The 20,456-nt window shown below is 41.2% G+C and overlaps 1 protein-coding gene across 1 annotated transcript in view; it reads left to right on the plus strand.

Moving 5' to 3' along the window:
- The window catches only part of TMEM255A (transmembrane protein 255A), a 77,967-nt gene extending 65,760 nt beyond the window's left edge, over positions 1 to 12,207 (plus strand). The window contains exon 10 of the mRNA XM_059679483.1: positions 11,590 to 12,207. Within this exon, the coding sequence (XP_059535466.1) occupies positions 11,590 to 11,595 (6 nt within the window). The 3' untranslated portion in view covers positions 11,596 to 12,207. The remainder of the gene's footprint in view (positions 1 to 11,589) is intronic.
- Positions 12,208 to 20,456: the final 8,249 nt, after the last annotated feature.

The raw sequence follows: 20,456 nt of genomic DNA on the forward strand, positions 1-20,456 counted from the left end.
CTAGACGCTTTCATCTAAATTCAGTTTAAGCATCTAAGGCGTAAAAACTTTGAGAGGCTATCCGGGTTTCATTTCTTCAGCAAGTTTGGAACTGCTCTATTAGCTTGTTTCTTAGATGATAAACCACCTTGAAATATAATCTGAATAAATAAAATCAAATAGATTTCATCAACTTATGATAATTCAAGTTGTAGGATAATAACTACATTACAGTAACATTCCAACTGTCGTTTACTGACCACCTTGTTTGATCTGTACCAAATCTTATGCTAGGTTCTGTAGAATACAAACATGAATAAGCCAAGTCTCTACCTTTTCAAAGAGGTCAGTAGATAGATACCTGAACATGGACCAAAGTGTTTGTACAAGGTATAGAATACAGAGAAGGGAATAGTATATTGAATGCTAACATTCGAGCTGTACCTTGAATGATGAATAATATTAACACTTGCATTATTTATTATTTTTATTTACATAGCATTTCCTACTCAGAGGGCTTTAGTGTCAGTTGCATAGTAGGTGTTCAGTAATTGTTTAATGAATGAATGAGTTGTGGTAATTTTTTTAAAATCCTCACCTGAGGATATTTTTCCATTGGTTTTTAAAGAGAGTGGGAGGGGGAGAGACAGAGAGAGAAACATTGATGTGAGAGCGATACATCAATTGGTTGGTTGCCTCCTGCACACACCTCGACCAGGGCCCTGGGCCAGGGAGGAGCCTGCAACCAAGATACATGCCCTTGACTGGAGTCGAACCAGGGGGGACCCTTCAGTCAGCAGGTGATGCTCTATCCACTGAGCCAAACTGGCTATGGATAGTTGCGGTAATTTTTTAAAAATCCTCTCATAATACACTTCCAACTGAGTACCATGATGAATGAAGCAACAGGACTGGTGTTTGGAGAGCAAAATATTTCCCTTTAGGTTGGTTAATGATCATATTCAACTAAGGAACCAAAATAGTAGGTTTTTTTCTTTGACAATGAAAGGACTCATGGGTATAAGTTTCTTTAAAAAAATATGTATAGGATAGTATTGCATCTGTTTCCAAAAACTTGAATTTGCACCTATTTACCTTTCAGTCGGAATCTCTGTGCTTCTTTCCAACAAACATCACTGAAAATATTCATCAGGATAAAACAGATCTAACTATATCTAATTTTCTTCAACATTAAATCAGATAAGGATATTCCCATCTATCCATCCCCAATCTATTCTATATTCTCTTCAATAAAGTAAAGCCACATAGTAAAGCATTAAAATAGTGTGATACAGTTGTATTTTCACATGGAAATAAGAAAGTCACATGAAATTACTTGATTACTTCTCCAAGATGTTATATTGTGGGAAAACAAACTATGTGAGACTTATTACATCACTAGAGGCCTGGTGCACGGATTCATGCACCGGTAGGGTCTCTCAGCCTGGCCTGTGGTGATCGGGCTGAAACCAGCAGTCCGACATCCCCCAAGGGATCCTGGATTGTGAGAGGGCACAGGCCAGGCTGAGGGACCCCACTGGTGCACAAATCTCTGCACCGGGCCTCTAGTATGCATGTAAGATCTTTGGTTAATTTCTTCCTGCCCTCCCCTCTCCCCCCTTCCCTCTGAGATTCATCAGTCTGTTCCATGTTTCCATGCCTGTGCATTGAGTGTCTGCCCCTGGTGGTCAGTGTGCATTATAGCTAGCGGTCAAATGGTCAAACGGTTGGACAGTTAGCATATTAGCCTTTTATATATATATAGACTGGTTTTGTTAAACTAGGATTTAAAATTATGAAAGTTTCATTGTTTAATATAAATACATTTCATGGGAAGTAGGAGTGTGTTGTTATAAAAGAAACTAAAATAGATGGTAGTATTTGCCTGGCAACTGAGTACTCAACAAAATTAGTTAGCAGATTAATGACCATTTTTGAGTCATTCTCCCTCAAAATTTAGTAGCAAAAAATATTAGAAAATAGGAAAAAGTACATCCTTTTTAAAGTACATCTTTTTTAAGAACTTTAAATTTTATTTTTTCAATTACAGTTTACACTCAATATTATTTTGTATTGGTTTCAGGTGTACAGCATAGTGATTAGACAATCATATACTTTATGAAGTGTTTCCCCCAATATTTTTAGTACCAACCTGGCATATATAGTTATGGCAATATTATTGACTATATTCCCTATGCTATAAGTTATATTTTCATGACTAATTTGTAACTGCCAATTTGTACTTCTTTTTAAAAATATATATTTTATTGATTTTTTTTTACGGAGTGGAAGGGAGAAGGGGAGAGATAGAGAGTTAGAAACATCAATGAGAGAGAAACATCGATTCAGCTGCTTTCTGCACACTCCCTACTGGGGATGTGCCTGCAACCAAGGTACATGCCCTTGACGGGAATCAAACCTGGGACCCTTCAGTCTATCCACTGAGCCAAACCGGTCAGGACCAATTTGTACTTCTTAATCCCTTCACCTCTTTCACCCAGTCCTCCAACCCGCCTCCACTCTGGCAACCATCAGTCTGTCCTTTGTCAATAAGTCTGTTTCTATTTTGTTTGTTCATTTATTTTGTTCTTTAGATACCACATATAAATCAAATCATATGGTATTAGAACAAAGTACATCTGGAAAGTTTAGGATCTGTTTACCTTTAAGTAGCTAAACTGACTAAAACTAAAAGGACTTAACTTTGAAATACAGATCACAATGGCAGTAACTGCCACACTTGATATCAAATGGGTTTTGGTTACCACTCAGATTTCAATTGGAAGACACACTCAATACAACTTCTTTTGCACCAGTATGATCAGCACTACAGCTGCCCCCAGGATTGCCTTGCCTTTTGGTTTCTTTCACGAAAAGACCTTAAAAGTGTGGAACCTTAAATGAAGTATGATGAAAATCTGTTAATTCAAAGCACAGGAAGCTTCTCTTCCCTTCTGTCCATTTCACTCACCCCTATCTCAGCAAAAACTAAACTAAAATTAAAAATTATTTGTAATTAAAGGGGATCCAATGGTTAGGAAATGAACTTTTGTAGGTAAGCAGAGCAGACCACTTAGGGAAGATAGGATTTACTAGGTGGCCACAAACTGCTGTTTATGTCTCAGTTTCCCTGTTCCGTTTGTCCTGGAATTTTCCTAGCTTCTTACTATTCTGTAACAGTTTCATATTTCAAATATAGAGAAAATGAGGGACTATAATACCCATGAGTTCGTTATAAAAATTATTTGACAATATGAAATCAAATAAGAAATGAATCAAAAGAATTAAGAATGGACATTTTGCAGTGAGCCAATCTATTTAAATGGAGGACTAAGACCAAACAGCAAGGTTGATTATGAATATGTGACAGAATGAAATTACTATTAACACTGACTGACACAAAAATCCATTCATTTGTTCATTAAATACATATAATTTAGTACCTACTTTGTGCCCGGCAATGTTGTAGGCACTGTGGATACAGTCATCATCAAAATGAAGTCTCAGTCCATGAAACTCAGATTCTGAAGGGAGGCAGCCAATCATTGATTCTCTCACATCATTGATGTTTCTGTGTGTCTCTCTCTCCTCTTCTTTCCTATCTGAAATCGATACAAATATATTTTTTAAAAAGGGGAGAGACATACACTAAACATTTGTGTATATATTACCTAAATATATAACATCAGACAGGAATGAGTGTTTGAAAAAAATTAAACAGTGTAAAGGGACAGAGAATGATGAGGGTGCCATTGCAGATAGTGTGGTCAGGGACCGCCTCTCTGAAAAGATGATGTATGAGCAGAGAATGGAATAAACTCAGGGAAAGAGTCATGCAAATACCATTTGTATTATTATTTATGGGACATACTTGTACTAAAGCATTATTTGTTGTGTATCTGAAATTCAAATGTAAGTGGACCTACTGCATTATTTCCTTTTGCTAAATCTGACAATAAAACATTTCAGCTGCTTAAGAAATAGTTTGAATACTTTGTGCATTTTCTTCTTATCACATTTAGATTTTTCTTTTAATTCCAGATAGACTTAAAAATATGTACAGTTGACCCTTGAACAATGTGGGGGTGGTGGTTAGGGGCACCAACCTTCCAGGCAGTTGAAAATCTGCCTATAACTACCTAATTATATTGTAGCCATTCCTATGTATAGGGTGGGGCAAAAGTAGGTTTACAGCTGTGAGTATGTGAAAGTTTATTCTTATATTATCATTTATTAATTATTGTGTTATTTTCTATACAAACTGTAAACTTATTTTTGTCCCACCCTTATTCTTTCTATATGTATATATGTACACACATATTTTATTTACACTTATTATATTATTTATACATCTATTATTTATACATACATATACATACATACACATATATGAAACAGTTAGTACGCAATAGTATAGAATATGTAACGCACAGAAAGCACTTGAAACACAAGCAGAATTGACTCTATTGTTGATAGGACCACTCTGAAATATATCATGTGGTCTGTCATTCTTCCCTTTAGTTACTTCCAGTACAAGGCTGAGAAAGACATGGTCTCTGGTCCAATCTGGACCTGTCAGGGGACCCATGGGGAACCACAAGGATGCCCGGAACCAATTGTAACGGAGGCTTGTTCACACGATTACCCACACTCCTTTCACGTCCGCCGCAGGCCACGTAAGCCTGGGGAAGGGTTTTGCGGATGTACCCGGAAGGAAGGTTTCCACGGTCTCCAAGCTTTGGGAGGTTGCGCAGTGGCGTGGTCTGGGAGGTAGGCGGGTTCCTAGGCTCTGTAAAGTGGTACCTACTTTGCAACAAGGATGGCGCTGGTGCTTGGCGCTCGAGCCTGTGCGGGGCGGGGCGGAAGGCAGGCCTCGGGCTCCAAGGGGAAGCCTTGCAGTTCCTACAGCCTGGGGCGCAGCGAGGCGGCGCGTTCGGGGAGTGGGGGTGGGGGTGGGGGTGGGGGACCCAGCTCTCGGTCAGGGGACCCGAGTAGTCTTGGGCATCAGCTGGGTGGCCTCCGCCAAGGTCCCGGAAACCCGCCCCACTGCTCCAGCTCAAGGTACGGTTCTCCAGGGCGGAGCTAGGCGCCGGGTCGCTTTTGCCTCCTTGGCTGCCTGTCCCAGGCAACAAGCCCTGGCTTAGGCTGCTGGACACGGGCAGGGAGGAGTGGGTGGGAACTGCGCGCTTTTGATCTGAGGAGCGCACCCCTGCTTTCTGAGTCTCCATCTTTCACCCTGCTTTTGACCATTTGCATTTTGCTTCCTTCTACCTTCCTTGCACCTATTTTCATTTTTTCTTCAGTCTACCCATGGTAGCCCCCTTTTTGGCCTTTTTTCTCCCTTAATTCTCACTCATCCTCGGGCCCCTTCAGACAGTGCCCCGAGCTCCCTTCACACGCCCACCCCCTTCCACCTCTGGTCTTGTAGCTAATATGGCCAAGGCTCCCAGACCTATGTATAGCATTTATGTGCTTTGTGTTATTTGAACAAATTTCTATTTTCCACCATACTGAGTGGGAAGGAGGAGTTATGTGAGTTATTCATCACAGAATTCGCTGTTCTTATCTATAATAATAAAAGCATAATATGCTAATTAGACTGGACGTTCTTCCAGACAACCTTACAGACAAAGCCAGGGCTGCGAGGGAAGCCCAGGTCCTGGGTCCCTGCCTCCCTGCCAGCGGCCGGAGGGAAGCCGGTGCTGGCAGCCAGGGGAAGGAAGGCCTACTCTTGCAGGAATTTCATACATTGGGACTCTAGTCACTTAATAAGAGCTCAACCATTGCTTGTCCAATATATATTGATCTGTTGGAGATGATAACAGGATGTGTAAGTGGAAAATCTTTGTAGGGTGTTGGGAAGGATTGAAGTTAAGGGTTGAAATTGGAAAGTAGAAAAACCTTCCTCCAAGCCATGATTAGCTCAATGTGGTGAAAGTGATGTGCTAAATTGCAGAGGACTCTCCCTTGAAAAGGGTCTTGTTAAGTGGTCTCTATCTTGACCTCGAGGAATGAGGGGAGGGTGAGATCAGTTTTCCTCTATTGAAACTGAGTATTGGAGTGGAAAATTAGTTTAAGAAGGAGAACGAAAGAGTTACAATTATTTCTGTGTAAGTATTCATTTCTAATGTTTACTGAACATGTCAGGTAGCATACTAAGTGCCTTGAATGTGTTTAAAAAAATGAGAAATTTAAAAACATTCCAGGCATTGAGGGGTAGGTTGAAATTACAACAGCTGGGACATGTCTTGATGGTGTGTGTTTTCTTCCAGCAGTGAGATGTAATAAAGCACAGTGAGAAGGAGTATAGTTGAAGGATTATGACTGCCTGAGTTTGAAGCCCTGCTTTGCCACTTAATACCTGTGCGGGGAGAGTTTAGCTAATCCAGTGGTTCTCAACGTTGGCTGCACATTAGAATCATCTGGGAATCTTTTAAAAATCCTGATTTCTGGGCTTCATCCTCTGGAAATTTTGTTTCTTTGTTATGGGGTGGGGCCACAACATTAGTAACAAAGAAACAGAATTTCCGGAGGATGAGGCCCAGAAATCAGGATTTTAAAAAGATTCCCAGGTGATTCTAATGTGCAGCCAAGGTTGAGAACCACTGAGCTAAGTTATTCCATGATATTACTGCCTCAGCATCCATTTTGTTCAGCCAAGTGGCTTGCAGGGACCTTAAATCGGCACTATCCCCCTCATGCAAGCACATGCGCTACGTAGCAGCACACACAGTCACAAGCAAATGTACGTTCCTGATATGACTTCCCCAGCAGCCCTTGTGATCAACAGTCTCCCCTGCCTCCTAGCATCTGTGTGCTATATGGCCTCTTAGATAAGACACCCTGGGGTTTAGCAAAACCTCACTCTTTTGTTTTAAATGGACTGATCTGGACCTAGCCCAGGAACCCTAAAGTACTCCACCCACAGACCTTAATAAAGGCATGTGCCCCAGGTCCTGTCGTCTTTATTTGTATTCTGTCTTGACCTCCCTATGTGGACTGTCCAGGCATGCTGTGTATGTCCTTCCAGACCTGTGAGTAATAAACTACTCTATTTCAATTACACTTGTGGTCTGTTGTTGAACTTTGGCTCACCATCCACTTAACAAATGCTAATTTAACAAAGTCAAAACATTGGGTAAGTTCCTTAAACTCATTTCTTATAAAAAGGGGATAAAAATAATACTAACATTTTTAGTGTTGTGATGATTTAATACCTGGAACATAATACACATTCCTTGTTAGCTATTATGATTTCATGCCTGGGAGTAGAAATGTAAAAACAGTCCTCTGAGTTATAGTGGAGACCTACCTCTCCAAGTTAAATGTTTCAAAAAGGTGCCCCCAGTCTGTCAATCAAAAACAAAACCGCTTCTTTTTCTTTAAATCCTCACCTGAAGATAAACTTATTGATTTATTTTTATTTTTTTTAGAGAGGGAAAGGGAGAGAGAAAGAAACATCTATGTGACTGGGAATTGAACCCAAAATTTTTCAGTGTACAGGATGACACTCCAACCAACTCAGCCACACTGGCAGCCAGGGCAAAACAGCTTCTTATTTTAGAATCTTAACCAAAAGAGATAAGAACAGCTTGGATGAAATTTGCATTTGTGTATGTAGAAGATAATTTATCTTAAGGGTACAGATGAAACCAGTTAGCAGCAGGGACCATTTTAATGGTCTCCTACTCACCCTGTTGGTGAGAGAGGAATGGATGTCCTCCTTAGAGTTATGGGGAGGCTGAACACAGGATACTTGACACTGGACAAATGAGATCCACAGACTGGCAGGGTACTCAGACTCACTACCCAGGCATATCTGGAACTGTATCTTTTGATAAAGAGGGTTGTTTGGCTAGGGGACCTATAGGCAGGAGCAAAGTGGGGAGGGAAATTTGGCGTTAGGCCATTGGATGCCCTACTGGTTTCCCCAGAATTCTAGGCAGCACATAGTAGTGGGCCTTAATTTGATGCTTTACACCTTAATGACTGTGTGTCTTTACAGTCTGGCAGGCTCCATTGCCCCCTACACTCATATATTAGAAGAACTATATTTGCATGTTTACTTATGTTTACTTTTAGATTGTCTACTTCTCTTTTTCTTTCTTTTCTTTTTCCGGCTGCTTTTTGTTTATTTTCCACTTGGTAAAAGGCAAGAGGTTGTGGTTACAGGGTGTCAGGAAAGCTCCCCTGTGGCTTGGATATTAAAGAGCAGGCCTCCCTCAACACCTTTTTGGTGTTTTGCTGTTTTGACAAAAAAAGAACCCAATTGTTTCTATTTGCTGAAGCCTGCCTAGTCTATGGGGTGAGGTGGGGAGGGGGAGAGGGGATAAAGGAGGAGGGATGAGGGCCCTCAAAAGAGCCTAGTGCCTCTAGAAATCTTGTGCCTGGTGGTGGCCACTAAGGATGGGAGCCCCTGCGTTGGCTTTGGTGAGCTGGCCACCAGGATGCTTCCTTAGGGCCTCAAGCAATGCGTAATCACAGGTGGCAGGGACCAGAGCACTAGGCCAAGGAGCCCATTTGCAGAGCAGACTGCAGGAGACAAGGGGAATAGAGATGTGGGGGAGGAGATTGCCTGCTTCTTGAAGTGGGAGACATTGCATTCCAACCTTGCACAGTTGTATCTTTTTCCCTGAATAAAGAAGTAAAAATAAATTTATTCAAACAATGAAACCACATATATTTACTTGGTAAAGATTTAAAAAACACAAATAGAGACATAGCTAAACTTTGGGAATTTGAGACCCTGTTGTTTGTTTTCAGTTTATGAGTAACTGCAAAAATTAAAACAAAAAAATGACAAATATAAAGGAATTAAAGGAAAAAACAGGAAGGAAACCCTGAATGAATTTCATAGATTTTAATTTTTGTTACATGGAACTTTTTTTTCAGAGCTCCGTTTATTTTCTAGTGCTTCATTTTTTACTAATTCCTGGGTTTCTGAAAACTAAAGTTTTAACCAAACGGAAACAGACTTTTTTATTTTATTTTATAAATGTGTGTAAACAAATGCAGTTATTTCCCAATGTAAAACTGTTTCTGTCACATGAGCAGTTGGGAGCTATGTCATGCCGGTGACAGAAAGGATGCACTTGATAGGCTCCCAGGCTGCATTTCTGGCCCAGCCTCTCAGGCTGTTTGTGGTCTGTACCATTTGGTATCAGAACATCAAATCCTAAATGTTGAGTTTACATTTATACCAAGTTTTATCAAAGTTTAAAATGAGAAGAGATACTTGGACTTAACTGGATCTATTGAATTTCACGCACGCGCGCACACACACGGATAAAACAGAATTCAGCCATTGAGTTATTGACGTGCCTATATATTCTGAGAGATTGAGAGAGGATTGAAGAATTGAGAGTTCCTGAAGTATGAGGACTTTCTCCAAAGAATCTTGTTATAGACTGAATGTGAACCCCTCACCCCCAAATTCATATGTTGAAGTCTAGCCCTCAAAGTGACTATTTGATCATAGGGTCTTTAAGGAGGTAATTAGGCTAAATGATGGCATAAGGATGGGCCCTGACTTGAAAGGACTTATTAGAAAAGGAAGAGACACCAGAGATATCTCTCCTCCCCACCCTCATGCCCAACAGGAGTGCACAGAGGAAAGACCACAGGAGGTCACAGGGAGAAGGCAAGAGCCTATAAGCCAGGAAGAGAGGTCTCACTAGAAACCAACCTTGATGGTACCTTAATCTTCAACTTCTAACCTCCAGAACTGCGAGCAAATAATTTCTGTTGTTTAACCACCCAGTCTGTGGTATTTTATTATGGCAGCCCTAGCTGACTAATACTATCCTGAATCAGAGTAATTTCTTTAAAAATATTTTTAAAATTTTATAATACTTGTTAAGTCCAGAATCTATTGTTAAATTTTATATTAAGTAAAGAGCTTTAAGTACATCTCACATTTTTCTTATTTCGTGTGACTTATTCTTTTATATCCCTAAAGTTTTAAAAACATGAAACATACCTAAGAATTAAAACATGCTGCCAGTGGATTTTACCATGCTAATTGTTCTCTTTAAATTATAATCCAGAGTGCTAATTTCTTATTCATAAAAGGGTTCAGTGTTAAAGCAAATAATACATTTAGCCCTGGCCAGTTTGGCTTAGTGGATAGGGCATCGGCCCATGGACTGAAAGGCCCAGTCCTGGGTTCAGTTCTAGTCAAGGCCATGTACCTAGGCCTAGTCACTTGCGGGAGGCAACCAATCTCTCTACATCAATGTCTCTCTCTCTCTCTCTCTCTCTCTCTCTCTCTCTCTCTCTCTCCCTCTCTCTCTCTCTCTCATTCCCTCCCACTCTCTCTAAAAAATCAATGGGAAAATATGTGCAGGTGAGGATTAACAACAAAAATACATATATATGTTGTTATTTTGAATTATTTTTTCTTAACTAACCCAATGGTAGACTGCATGCCAGATGTTAGCATTACAAAGGTATTTTAACAATGAATGTACTGGTATGGTTTTGTTTACTTAACTTTCCTATATCTAATATTATCTGAAGTCTTAATGCTTCTTTTTACTTATTTCTTTTCTCTTTGGTGCTATTCATAAGCTGCTGTTTCTACTTTAGGTTGAGTTGAGAAAATGTACTTCACACGTAAACTTTGTAATTTGTGACAGGGTGATAAAGCATTATTATCAGAAACTTGTTCTTACAGATATCCTTATAACAATCTGAAATAGAATTCGAGTTAGAAGGAACCCTAAAAATAACTTTTCAGCCTGGCCTGTGTGGCTCATTGGTTGAGCATCAACCTATGAATCAGGAGCCCATGGTTCAATTCCTAGGCAGGGCATATGCCCTGGTTTCGGGCTCTCGTCGTTGATATTTCTCTTTTTCCCTTTCCCTTCCTCTTTGAAATCAATAAAAATATTTTTTTAAAAAAAAAATAATTTTCCAAGTGATGCCTAAGTTATTCCAAATTCGATCCCCAGAGGAAAAGATTATAAGATATAAAAATACCATTTTTAAACTGTTATAGAATTTTAATAACTTATTTTCAGAACTTTCTACAGCAGAATGAAATGTGTTTGTACTGTTCTGTGTGAGGTTCTTCTTGATCTTCTTATAACTACTTTCTTTAATCTTTCCTTATGGTTCCCTACATTTGTTCTGAGGCTTCTTCTGAAAATATTAATCTTACATGCTGCTGTCAGTTTGAATAGCACTTTGTAAACTCTAAAGCAGGAGTCCTCAAACTTTTTAAACAGGGGGCCAGTTCACTGTCCCTCAGACCGTTGGAGGGCCAGACTATAGTTTAAAAAAAAAAACTATGAACAAATTCCTATGCACACTGCACATATCTTATTTTGAGGTAAAAAACCAAAACGGGAACAAATACAATATTTGTATTTGCATGTGGCCCGCGGGCCGTAGTTTGAGGACCCCTGCTCTAAAGCATTATGCAAGTGTAAATAATTATATTATTATGAAGGTGGTAGACTATTGAACTGTATTCTTACAAAGTTATTCCAGTGTTTGCTTTTAAAGGTTCTTGGGCAGTCAATGTCATTACTGAAATATTTTAATTTTACGTTTTTATATTCCATGGTTTATATTTCTAATTTTTATAACCATCTTCTTTAAATTCAGCTCTGATGAACATACACAGTAGAGGATGAAGATTCAACGAAAAGCACCACTTCAGAAGATATTTTTAAAATTCAGAACACTTTAAAAAAATCCTCATCCGAGGATATGTTCTTATTGATATGTATTTTTTAAAGAATAGTTTATTGATTTTTGGAGAGAGAGAAAGGGAGAAGAGTGCAACATCAATCAGCTGCCTCTCACACGCCCCCTACTGGGGATAGAGTCCCCAATACAGGCTTATGGCCTGACTGGGAATCAAACCAGCCCACCTCTCCGTGCAAGGGATGATGCCCAACCAATTGAGCCATACCAGCCAGGGCTTTATTGATTTGTTTTTTAGAGAGAGAAAGAGAAACATTGATCCATTGCCACCTGTATGTTCCCCAAACTGGGATCCATCACGAAACTTAGGTATGTGCCCTGACTGGGAATGTGTACTGGATGAGGCTCCAGCCAAAGGAGCCACCTGGCCAGAGCAGAGCTTTTTATATTGGGGAGGTAAAATAAGTTTGTAAATAATTGAACATTAAACTTTGCTTTTACTCAGTTTACCCATCATCTTTGCCTTGACAGTATTTCAAATATAATAAAATTGATACTCAGAAATACTTCTTTAGAGGTTAGTTTTAATTTGTATTTTGTGTAGAAGAAAAGAGAAGAAGTCTAGTCATTCAAAAGAAAGGTCCAAGAAAAGGAGAAAGAAAAAATCATCCAAAAGAAAACACAAGAAGTATTCTGACGATAGTGACAGTGACTCTGATTCTGAAACAAACTCCAGTGGTAAGAAAGTCAACATCATTCTGCAAGCCTCACTTCAAAACTACTTTTACTTCTTGAAGTTTATTTCAGAAGTAGGTTCTTAAAACAATAATAATAATCAAGAGTTTTTTAACACTTAGTGACTTTGTGCCCAGCACCCTACTAAATGCTTGCTAATTAATCCACACAGTAACTGTAGGGTACATCTTAGAGATGGGGAAGGGGAAGCACAGAGCAGCTTAAAGTACCACCCTCAAGGTCACACATTTTGGATTCAGACCTAAGCAGTGTGATTGTTTGTGTGTAGTTACACAAGGCCCGTGGCACTGAACCAAGTTGGGGTTGGGCTGCAAGGCGTGTGATGCCAAACCAAGCCATACAGGGCTGCATCAGCCCAGTGAAGCAGCTCTTTTGTGTAATTCTCACACTCAGTGGGAACCTTTGTGCAATTTTCAAAAAGTTACATATAAAGGTCCCCCTTCAGGCTGGCAGCTGATTGAAGGAAGGAAAATACCTCTGTGGGGTGACACATCAAAAGCCACTTTTTTTGTGCCCAGTGCTGGCTGATGATTGACAGAGGGTATATCCTTTGGGGACACATTACACAAAGTTGCCCTTTCCTCTCATATTACCTGGGTTTCCTGGCCTCCATTGTCACTTTTCTTCCTCATTGTTGGAAGACTGGACTTTCTTAAAGCACTGAGCATGCCAGTCCTCTACTGAATGCTTCATTCAGTAGCTCTTCATGGCCTTCAGGGTAAAGTTCAGACCTTGACTGATCTGCTTTAATTATATTACCCTCTCTTTTTTTTTGATTTTTAAATTTTCTTTTAATATAGTTTTATTGATTTCATAGAGGAAGGGAGAGGGAAAGGGAGAGAGAGAGATAGAAACATCAATGATGAGAATCTTTGATTGGCTGCCTCCCGCATGCCCCACACTAGGGACCAAACCTGCAACCTGTGCAAGTGCCCTGACCGGGAATTGAACTGTGACCTCTTGGTTCCTACTGAGCCACACTGGCTGGGCCACATATACCATCTCACTTTATCTCAGAGCATCCTCTGTAGCTTGAGAACTACTTTCTGTCTCCTCAATATTCCATGTTTTTTCTCTTGTTGTTGTTACTTGATACAGAGAGTCCATCTGCCTGCAATGCCAGTCTCTCCGTGCATGCGACTTGGCTTACTCATTTCAACAATGGGCATGCATTACTTTTGTAATAGAACTGATGTTAAAACACATTAGCTTAAGGGTCACCTTTGCCTGGCCAACAATTCCTGAACCACCCTCTCCAAATCAGCCTGATTTTGAGACTCCTCTGTAGGCCCAGAGTGCCCCAGGCTTCCCCCTATCACTCCAGATTCTATTTATCTCTTCACCTCTGCCTCCTCCATTACACTGAGCTCCTGGAAAGCATACCCCCAAACACACATAGGGTTTTCTCTCTTTCTATCATGAAGATACCCAGACATTCAGAAAAGTAAAGAGAATAGTATAATACCATAAATATCACCTTGATTTTAACAATTTTTAGTATTTTGACATTTTTTTCAAATATAGGCTTTTTTGCTGAGGTATTGGAAGTAAGTTACAAATATTGATGCTAAATATTTCCATAAACAATTCTTTAAATACCTAGTGTGACTTTTAAAAATTCTTTTTATTTTATTGAATTTATTGGTGTGACATTGCTTAATAAAATTATATAGGTTTCAGGTGTACAAGTCAGGTTACATCAACTGTATATTGTATTGTGTCTTCACCACCCCAGGTCCAGTTTCCTTCTATCACCATTTATCCGCCCCCTCCCCATACCCTTTTCTAGCTCCCTCTTGTAATCACCATGCTGTTTTCTGTGTCTATGTTTTTTTTGGTGTTTTTTTTTTTTTTTTTGCTTAATCCCTTCACCTTTTCACCAAGCCTCACAACCCACTTCCATCTGACAGCTGTCAGTCTATTCTCATTCAATGAGTCTGTTTCTATTTTGTTTGTTAGTTCATTTTGTTATTAGATTCCACATATGAGTGAAATCATGTGATACTTGTCTTTATCTGACTGGTTATTTCACTTAGCATAATACTCTCCAGGTCCATCCATGTTGTTGCAAAGGGTAAATGTACCACAAATTTTATCCACCCACCTACTGATGGGCACTTGGGTTGCTTCCAAATCTTAGCTGTCTATACTAATAATAGCCTAGGGCCGTCACGACCATTCCAACGACTGAACAGCGGGCCCCGGGCGGCTGGGGTGTGGTAGCAAGAATGACCACTCCACCTCTCAGTCCCTTCCCTAGCCAGCAGCTCCCATCGCCCAATGGCGAATGGGGAGCCAGAGGTGGGTGGCAGGGGACACGGACCATGCCAGGCCAAGGCCTCTGCCCTGCCAGTCCCCCCACACACAGAGGGCCAATTCCCTGTTGGGGTGGGCCAGCGAGTGGGTGGGAATAGCGGACCCTCTCCCTGGCCTGCAGGCTCTAATCCAGCATGGGCAAACTAGGCCCACGGGCCGGATACGGGCCGGATCCGGCCCGTTTGAAATGAATAAAACTATTGAAAAAAAAGACCGTACCCTTTTATGTAATGATGTTTACTTTGAATTTATATTAGTTCACACAAACACTCAATCCATGCTTTTGTTCCGGCCCTCCGGTCCAGTTTAAGAACCCATTGTGGCCCTCGAGTCAAAAAGTTTGCCCACCCCTGCTCTAATCCCTCATGGCGAATGGGGAACTAGGGGAAACCCAGGGTGGGTGGCTGGGCATGCAATGGCGCCAGGCCAAGGCCCTGCCCCCCATCATCCCACACACACAGGTCGACCAGCGCCAAGGGCAAGGCTGGCGAGCGGAGGGGAATGGCCTGGCCGACCTCTTGGTCCCTCCTCCTGGCCCACAGGCTCTGATCGCCTATGGCAGTTGTTCTCAACCTTCCTAATGCCGCGACCCTTTAATATAGTTCCTCATGTTGTGGTGGCCCCCAATTTCATTGTTACAAATTGAACATAATTAAAGCATAGTGATTAATCACAAAACAATATGTAATTATATATGTGCCCTGTGAAAGGGTTGTTCGACCCCCAAAGGGGTCGCGACCCACAGGTTGAGAACCGCTGGCCTATGGCATACCAGTTTCCATTAGTGGAAAGAAGATACAATAGAACAACCTGGAAACGGTAAGTCTTTTTCCTTATTGATTCTTTATTGCTGCTCTGGAGAAATAATGGTCAGGTCCCCTGTTGGGTCCCTCTGAGCCCCGTCTCTCCTCCTCTGCTCAGCCCTGCTGATCATTGGGTGTCCCAGGGAAAGAGGGAGAGAAAAGCTGGACTTAGCAACACCACCCTCCCAAGGGTTGGGGGTAACAGAGGGACGTGGTGACTTTGGAGTCACACAGACTCTGCCAGTTAGACTTGTGTAACCTCTCTGAACCTCGGTTTCTTCATCTATGAAATGGGTATGATAATAGTACCAGCCTCAGTGAAATGTTACTGGGTGTGCATAAGATTATGCACATAAGGCTCACAGCCCCGTGCTTGAGAGGTGCTAAGCACTCACTGTTGTCACTGTGATTATCTTCCCCCTGCCCTCACTGGGCTTACGAACCCCAGTGTTTAACTGGCAATGTAGGCAGGTGTGGAAATTGCCTGCTCCCTGTCCTGGGGGCCCCTGGGAGAACTCGGATTCCGGATTCCCAGGCAAGATGGCTCTACAATATGAAACTCCTGAGGATCAGGAGCCCAGCCGGGCCCCAGCATGTGCTCCCTGGGTCTCCGGGTCAATACTGCTGCCTTCCCTCTCTTCCCGGCACTGTCCTGTCCTGCCTCAGTTGTCACTCATGCCGGGAATCCCTGCGTCATCTGTGTGCACATCTGTCCCCCTGCAGCCCCCACTCCGTGTGCCTCCCAGCTCTGCCCTGCACTTGGGCAAATCACTTAACTACTCGCGCCTTTATTTTCTCATCTGACAGCTGGGAATAAGAGTGCCAGCATCCTCGGGTTGTTGATCAAGCCAGGTCATCAGGTGAAGCACTTAGAAGAGTGCTGGGGCCTGTGTTAAGTGGCCATTCAGTGTCAGCTGTTCTGTTACTACTGTTGAAAGGCCTGTCTCCTAGGAGTAGGGGTTCTGCGAGGTGCCACTGTCCTGTGAAAACCCTGAATGAGAATCTTCAGCCTCTTTCAGAAACTGTGAACTCATTAGCATAATAAACCACCTGTGAAGGACCTTTGACTCCTATAAGCATTAACAACAAGGAGTAAAAAGCCTGACGTCTGTCCTGTATACCAATAGGTTGCTGGTTAGGTTCCCTGTCAGGGCACATGCCCCGATTGTGGGCTCAATGTTTCTCTCTTCCTCTCTCTCACTCAAATAAATGAATACATATTTTAAAAAATAAAGTTAGAGGTGAAGCCATTATGGTCCCATGGCTGCAAACTAGAAGAAAATATAACTCAACAAGAATAAGAGACTCTTTTTAAAAAAACAAATTATAGCCATAAAAATAACATAGAATTACAATGAGGAAGAAAACGGGCATCTAAAGGAATACATGTGGCTACAGGGGAAATCGCTAATGAGCCTAGATTTTAAAAGACAGACTGGGAAAAACGTATTTGCAGTAAATATTCGATAAATACTTAGTATCTAACATATAAGAGCTCACACAAATCCTATACAATAAAAGCCTAATATGCAAATCAACTGAACTGCTGGACTGGCAGAACGACTGGTCGCTATGACACGCACCGACCACCAAGGGGCAGACACTTAATACAGGAGCTGTCCCCTGGTGATCAGTGCGCTCCCAGAGGGGGAGCACTGTTCAGCCAGGAGCCAGGTTCACAGCTGGTAGCACAGCAGCGGTGGCAGGAGCCTCTCCCACCTCTGTGGCAGCGCTAAGGAACAGTGAGCCAAGAGGTAAGGAGCAGCGAGCAGGCAGGTGGTAAGGAGCGAGGGGTCCTGGACTGGGAGAGGGATCCCAGACTTCGAGAGGGCACAGGCTGGGCTGAGGGACCCTCCCCCCCCCCCACACACACACACAAACACCCCAGTGCACGAATTTCATGCACGGGGCCTCTAGTTGTAAATAATGCTGCAATGAATATAGGGCTGCATATATTCCTTTGAATCAGAGTTTTGGGTTTCTTCATATATATTCCCAGAAGTGGAATTGTTGGGTCGTTAGGCAATTCATTCTTAATCCTTTGAGTTAACTCCATACTGCTTTCCACATTGGTTGCACCAATCTGCATTCCCACCAACAGTGCACAAGGATTCCCTTTTCTCCACATCCTCGCCAGCACTTGTTATTTGGTGATTTCTTGCTGATAGCCATTCTGACAGGTATGAGGTAATATCTCATTGAGATTTTAATTTGTATTTCTCTGATGATTGGTGATGTTGAGCATCTTTTCATATGTCTATTGGCCATCTGTGGGTCCTCGTTAGAGAAGTGTCTATTCAGGACCTTTGCCCACTTTTTAATCAGAGTGTGTGTGTGTGTGTGTGTGTGTGTGTGTGTGTGTGTGTGTGGAGAGAGAGAGAGAGAGAGAGAGAGAGAGAGAGAGAGAGAGAGAGAAACATCCATGTGAAAAACACCTGCCCCCTACTGTGGATTGAGCCTGAAACCTGGGCATGTGTCCTGACTGGGAATCAAACCAGAGACCCTTCTGTGCATGGGATGTTGCTCAAACAACTGAGCCACACTGGCCAGGGTGAGTTTTATAAGTTCTTTATAAATTTTCTTTATTTATAAATCTCGGACATTAACCCCTTATCAGATGTATTATTGGCAAATATGTCCTCTCATTTAGTGGGTTGTCTTTTCAGTTTGTTGATGGTTTTCTTTGTTGTACAGAAACTTTTAAGTTCAATGTAGTCCCATTTGTTTATTTTTTCTTTTGTTTCCCTTGCTGGAGACAATATATCAGGGAAAATATTGCTATGAGAAATGTCTGAGATTTTACTGCCTATGTTCTCTGCCTGGATTTTTATGGTTTTGAGTTCAACCTTTAAGTCTTTAATCCATTTTTAATTTCTTCTTGTGTTTGGTATAAGAAGGTTTCATATTTTTGCATGTATCCAATTTTCCCAGCACCATTTATTGAATAGACTATCTTTACCCATTGTATGTTTTTGCCTCATTTGTCAAATATTAATTGACCATAAAGGCATAGGTTTATTTCTGAGCTCTCTGTTCTATTCCATTGATCTATATGTCTGTTTTTATGCCAGTACCATGCTGTTTAGATTACTATAGCTTTGTAGTATAGTTTGATATTAGGTAGAGTGATTCCTCCAATTTTGTTCTTCTTAAGATTGCTGTGGCTATTCAGGGTCTTTGGTGGTCCCATATAAATTTTTGGAATATCTGTTCTAGTTGTGTGAATTACACCATTAGTTTCTTTCTTTCTTTTTTAAAAATATGTTTTTATTGATTTCAGAGAAGAAGGAAGAGGGAGAGAGAGATAGAAACATCCATGATGAGAGAGAATCATAGATTGGCTGCCTCCTGCACATCCCCCACTGAGGATTGAGCCCACAACCTGGGCATGTGCCCTTGACCGGAATCGAACCTGGGACCTTTCAGTTTGCAGGCCGACACTCTATACACTGAGCCAAACCGGCTAGGACTCTTTCTTTCTTTTTTTAGGGAGATGGGGGAAGGGGGAGAGATAGAAACATTAATGATTGAGAAACATAATTGATCAGCTGCCTCCTGCTTGCCCCATACTAGGGACTGAGTCTATAACCCGGGCATGTGCCCTGACTGGGAATCATACCATGATGTCTTTGTTCCTGTGTCAATGCTCAGCCACTGAACTACACCAGCTGGGTGGCCATTGGTATCTTGATAGGAGTTGTGTTGAATCCATAGGTTGCTTTGGGTAGTATGGACATTTTAATGATGTTAATTTTCCTGTCCATGAACAAGGTATATGCTTCCATTTATATGTATCTTTTTCAATTTCTTTCTTCACTGTCTTATAATTTTCCAACTACAGGTCTTTTTACATCCTTGATTAAATGTATTCCTAGGTATTTTTTAAAGCAATTGTGAATGGGATTTTTTTTTTAGTTTCCCTTTCCAATAATTCATTATTAGTGTAGAAAAATGCCACCAATTTCACCCTGGCCAGGTGGCTAAGTTGGTCAGAGCATCATCCAATACACCAAAAGGTTGCGGGTTTGTTTTCTCATCAGAATGCGTACCTAGGTTGCAGGTTTGATCCCCAGTCAGCGCACATCAGGGAGCAACCAATCGATGTCTCTCTCTCTCTCTCTCTCTCTCTCTCTCTCCCCCCCCCCTTCTTCTCTCTGTAAAAAAATCAATAAAAAATATCCTTGAGTGAGGATTTTAAAAATACCACCAATTTCTGGATGTTTATTATCTACTAGTGTCCCGATGCATGAAATTTGTGCACATTAAAAGGGAATTAATTAGAGGAAATATTTTAATATTGCTATTTCTCTATAATAGAAGTGTGAGAGATGAAAGGAAATTAGTAAACTGTATATGAAAATAATATATAAATTTATTAATAAATAAACAGTAGCAAAAGGATATAACAACAGAGGCATGATAGAAAAACAACAAAAACATGATATGAAAACAACAAAAACATGATATAAAAACAACAGTGATGCAAACAATGACTGAATAAGAGTGGTGAGAGTGGGCGTCCTTGTCTTGTTCCTGATTTTAGAGGAAAAGCTTTCAGTTTTTCACCATTGAGAATGATGTTGGCTGAGGGTTTGTCATATATGACCATTATTATGTTGAGGTACTTTCCTTCTATACCTATTTTATTGAGCATTTAAATCATAAGTGGATGTTGTATCCTATCAAATGCTTTTCTGCATCTAATGATAAGATCATGATTTTTATCCTTTCTTTTGTTAATATGTATACATTAATTGATTTACATATGTTGAACCATCCTTATGGCCCTGGAATGAACCCCACTTGAATCAAAGATTGGCTGCCTCCTACAAGTCCCCCACTGGGGCTCGAGCCCACAACCCAGGCATGTGCCCTTGACCGGAATCGAACCTGGGACCTTTCAGTTCGCAGGCCGATGCTCTATCCACTGAGCCAAACCAGCCAGGGCTT

This window comes from Myotis daubentonii, chromosome X, assembly GCF_963259705.1.
Source record: "Myotis daubentonii chromosome X, mMyoDau2.1, whole genome shotgun sequence".
NCBI classification, from domain to species: Eukaryota; Metazoa; Chordata; class Mammalia; order Chiroptera; family Vespertilionidae; genus Myotis; species Myotis daubentonii.